Raw genomic sequence first — 5,000 nt, forward strand, 5'->3', positions numbered from 1 at the left:
CACACAAGGATTGAATTCAACAAGGCGTCCCTTGTTTTCAACAGGAGGACCGCTGACATGTACTTGACACTTCAGCCTGCATTGGTCCCAGGTTCCTCTTGTCCATGTTTCCTCGTGGCACTCTCAAAGTACACAGTAATACGGCAATTTCTATCAATTTTGACGTCTATCTCGAAATAAATCGGACTTTATTCGATTGTGGCTTTCAGAAGAATGTGGAATTGAAGAATGGAGGGTTGTATGACATCACTGAAACATTGCGAAAACCTGTTAAGATGTCAACTTCTGACTTCAAGTGTCAGAAGTGCAGTCAATCATTTTTTAGAAAGCAGCATTTGGAGATGCATACGAAGTATAAACATCCCGAAGTTGAGGTTGACTCACTGGATAAATCCACTTCAGCTCTCAACATTGAGTCTGTGGATCTATATATGCAACAAGAAGCTAGTCAACAGGAAGAGGATCGTCCGCCTCGTCAGGAAAAGGAACGGCAGAAAACTGTCGTGGAATAAACAAGCGCAAGTCTTACACAATAGAGTTCAAGAAACAAACACTTGACCTTTTGGATAATCTCTCCAGTTCTAGGAATAAATGGCAAAAAGTTGCAGATGCCAAACAAGTAAGCAAATCTTTGGTAGTGAAGTGGAACAAAGCAAGAAATTCCATTTTGTCAGAAATTGCCAAAAATAAACAGAAAACAAATGCTGGTAGTGCCAGAGAAGCAAGACGCAGGAGACAGATGGTTGGTGAAAGAGCTCGAAACAGTGAGAAATACCCCTTGGCCTCTAAACTCCTCATTACCGAATTCAAGTTGCGACGAGCAAAAGGAAGCAAAATTTCCAATCTTTGGCTTACTACAAAGATGAAACAGAAAATAGAGAGCTGTTATGGAAAAGAAGAGGCTAGTAAGTTTAAAGCCAGTAACAATTGGTTTCAACGATTCAAACGCAGATACAACATTTCACTGAGAAGGAGAACGAACAAAAAGAAAAATGCTGCCAATGATGGCAGGGAAACTATTCAGCAATTTCATAGAGACTTAAGGAAGGCTGTGCAGTCCAAAAGAAGGAAACGTGAAAGACCAGTTGTGGATAATACATATGGTAGATGGTCTCCCAAGAATAGACTGAATGTAGATCAGGTGCCACTGCCTTTTGTCGTCGATCAAGGTAAGACCTATGAAATTGCAGGGAGCAATCAAGTTTGGATTTCGCAGCCAGGATCTGGCCTTGCATCGGGGCAGAAGGACAGCAAACAGTGCAGCCAGCAGTAATTTTCAGGGGCAAAGGGAACATATCAATAGAAAAAAGAGATAACTACGATAATGATGTCGATGTTTACTTGAAAGTAAATAAATGGATGGAAACTGAAATTAAACTGAAGTGGACCAACCACACCCTGCACAATGGACTTGCTGATGATCCTACAGAGAATGTGTTGTTTGCCGATAATTTTGGTACCCAGTTACAACAAGGATTCCATGAAGCATGCAGGGAAATGAACACAATAGTTTATTTGCTGCCAGATAACCACACCGATAAGGTGCAACCAGTGGATGCAGGATTTGGAAAGGCAATGAAACAAAAGATTGGAGAGGCGATGCAAATATGGCTTGAGAAGGAAGAGAACCTGGAAATGTGGCATGGCAAAATCTCTGCGAAAGACAGGGAATGATGAGTCACCATCAACGAAACCTTCACAATCCTGCTTAACAAAACGAATAACTGAGTATGAAATTTATGGATCATCAAACTCAGTGCATATAATATAATATAATATGATGAAACTTATCAGAAAAAGCCAACGAATTTTCAAAGACGATGACTACTTTACAACCAGTAGAAAAGACTACTCCACTTTACCCAAATACGATTATTGGTAAAATCATTGACCTTGAAGAAAACGGTAACTGTGCAAAAGTAGTCACAAAATTCAGAGCCAGCCCAGACATAATGTGTGCTTCCATCTTATACACAATCGAAATAATGACGCTCAAAACATTTTCAATTGCCGTTAATACTATACCATTGTATAAAGCCCACCAAAATTCAGTCGAATTTGTTCTTGGTTATCCTGGCCGGTTTAAAAGGTACTTTGTCGAGTTTCGTTTTCGCTGTAACCTATACAGCTTAAAATTACAGTAAGAAGAGGGGCCTTCTTAACCTGAAACATTGAACAAGGGCCCTGAATTTCCACCCGAGCACGCTTACCATGAATATACGTGCCAGAAACCCTAAATCAATAAAAAGTAACCTATCCTAACCCCAACGTTCTTTAGGCTTTATTTATGCTTATCATAATAACTAACGCTCGGCCCTCTTTACTTTACGGAGTGCACATTCAACTTCGAATTCAAGTGCGAATCACAAATTAAACCTAGGTAAAAACGTTTTTGCCGGCAACAAAGGCACATAGAAAGAACGGAAGTCTTTTTGGAAGCAAAGTATGGCCATGCACGCGCAATGCACGAGATGATAAAGGTAAATTCGGGATCCTCGCTCGATATTGTCCAATGGGCTCGCATGTATCCGTGAGTGAAGGCCTCAAAATAATGTACCAAAAGACTATTAAATTTATCTGATTCTATTCTTTTCGAATTCCTGCTTTTGCAAAGGTCACATAACGCTTTATTCGTTTCACATCCGTTTCGTGATAAAGCTATGCATAGGGATAGACTTCCTAAATTGTACGAAGTTACTTATATTGATTAAAAAGCGTAAGACTCAATCCGACTAACAGAAACTGCAATATAATGGAGCTCTTTTTAAATCTCCTGAATAAAGATGAGACTTGAGTTACGCTCGAAATTTTGTAATCTGCTCTCTCTCTCTCTCTCTCTCTCTCTCTCTCTCTCTCTCTCTCTCTCTCTCTGTCTCTTTCGGCTTCAAACGTGGCCACAGATATTATGCAGTATCCCCCGCTATACCTGCCACCAATAGGCGTTTGAATAACTTAATACCGCATTAATAATCCACTTGAGTGATTACCTATTCAGTTCCGTGTAGCTTCCCTGCAATATCAATGATATCTAGTAAACACAATGATACCCAAAGAACAAGCACTAAGATCATACCTTATAAAGCAACTCACAGTGCCTCATTCAGATGTCGTGCCCACATAAACATTTTTCCTTTTTTTCGTCAGAATGCCTAAATCATTCGTACCTTGAAGATTCCGTGAGGGGACAAGGTTTCTACAACGGATACTACGGCTATTATCAATGCGACTCAAGCCTTTCTTTCGGCTGGTATCGATTTCGTGGTGCTGCAGGTACCCAAATGCCTACAGCCTGCGTTGGACAAAACCGTTGCAGTTCTCATGCTCCTGGTTGGTTAAATTCATCGCATCCTTCTGTGGAAGATGGAACTGTTGCTGCCAAAGTATGTTTCCACTGGACTTCTGGTTGCTGTACGTGGTATACAAACATACGAGTTCGTAACTGCAGTGGTTTTTACGTGTACGAACTTAGGCCAACACCAACCTGCTCGTTACGTTACTGCGGAAATGGAGGATGTAAGTGTCGGTACTGAGATGATCTATAAAACCGTCCATGGATTGCATTTATTACTTTTTTTATAAATAAGCAAAATGTAGTATAATGATCTTTACTCTAAGAGTCGCAAATGAAAGGATTACTGAAGTGGAAAGTGATGAAGATTATCAGTTGCTGAAATGCAATTCATAGCGGAAATTCAAGACCCCGAAGACAAATGGAATTTTGACAATGCAATCGATGGAGCATTGAGACTAAAACCGTAGGATGAACGTCAAGACAAAAGTTTGCTATGTCACTACCATTTCAGAAAGCAAAAAAGATTTTAAAGACATAGTATAGCAACTTAATTTGGCATAACCGAGAGAAAGACGAAATCAAACCAACCAACAACCCAACGGAACAACAAAACTAAAAGCAAAAGTGAAGCAAATCATTTCACAGTAAACACTTACTTTCGAGAACTTTTAGAACATCAACAACTTATGATATATTACTTGTTTTCCACAGCAAACTATTCGATGACGACAAGTGCTCCTCAAAGCTCCCCTTCACCAGGTATGAATGGAGTATTTTTCTTTGTTATCCTGAAAACCGAGATGAGATGAAATTGCAACTTTTTCACACAAACAGGCCTTTGCGACTGTCTCTTCGGAAAATTTCTCCATTTTAACAAGTATGTGTCTTTAAGGTTAGGCTCATTCCATACAAGATAAAATACACGAAGTTGTCGCCTGCATCCCAAGCCTCCATTTAAGTTCATACAATTTAGCCCATCGAGAACTGTAAATAATACGAATAAAGACGAAACTACTACATTTAACTGACATGGATTAACAAAACTTTTTGTTAATGCAACAGGTGTTTAACAGTTAGACTTCACAAACGGTGCTTTTGTTCCTAAGAACATTTGATTTTCAATGCATTCATTTCTTTCTCCAAACTTATTTCAACTTGGACTGTATATGCTTTAGACTATGCTCGGTTGTGACTGTTCAAACCTCACTGTTGCAATGTAAAAGTGAAGAAAAGGTACACGATTTAAACACTTCACTTGTGTTCCCCTTGTGTATCCAAGTAAATTATGAATAATATTTCATTTTTTTGTTTTCTTTTTTGCTAATTCTTAAAACATTTTATTCATTCCACATTCATCTAATGGCGGCAGTGACCACAGTACCTTCAGTATCCAGTTCGATCTCTGTGTCTGGTAAGAATATGTGATTTTTAATGGTTTGGTTAGAAAGAGAATAACAAGGAAAGCATTTAGTGCTAAAATTGCTGCGCTCAATATCGAATTGCCATATCAGAAGAAAATAACATATTAAATGATAATTTGAAAGGTTTTTTACGGGGCTGGACTTCAAAATTTCAAGATGAAAGTTTAAATCTCTGAGACAAGTAGGAAATATTAAAATAATATGATACAGTGTATATCTTGAAAACGAACATACAAAAATTAGTTATTTACAAGGCGCAAGCATAAATATGTTTCAGGTTGAATACG

General features: G+C 38.7%; 1 protein-coding gene across 2 annotated transcripts in view; it reads left to right on the plus strand.

The window, feature by feature from the left end:
* Positions 1-5,000, plus strand: part of LOC138019150 (uncharacterized) — a 135,974-nt gene that overhangs the window by 23,268 nt on the left and 107,706 nt on the right. Inside the window, exons 12-14 of one of the 2 annotated variants that reach the window (XM_068865839.1) lie at positions 3,145-3,513; positions 4,004-4,051; positions 4,662-4,703. In XM_068865839.1, the coding sequence (XP_068721940.1) occupies positions 3,145-3,513; positions 4,004-4,051; positions 4,662-4,703 (459 nt within the window). The remainder of the gene's footprint in view (positions 1-3,144; positions 3,514-4,003; positions 4,052-4,661; positions 4,704-5,000) is intronic. The other variant, XM_068865847.1, reaches the window with a different exon arrangement.

This window comes from Montipora capricornis, chromosome 2 (genome assembly GCF_036669925.1).
Source record: "Montipora capricornis isolate CH-2021 chromosome 2, ASM3666992v2, whole genome shotgun sequence".
Lineage (NCBI taxonomy): Eukaryota > Metazoa > Cnidaria > Anthozoa > Scleractinia > Acroporidae > Montipora > Montipora capricornis.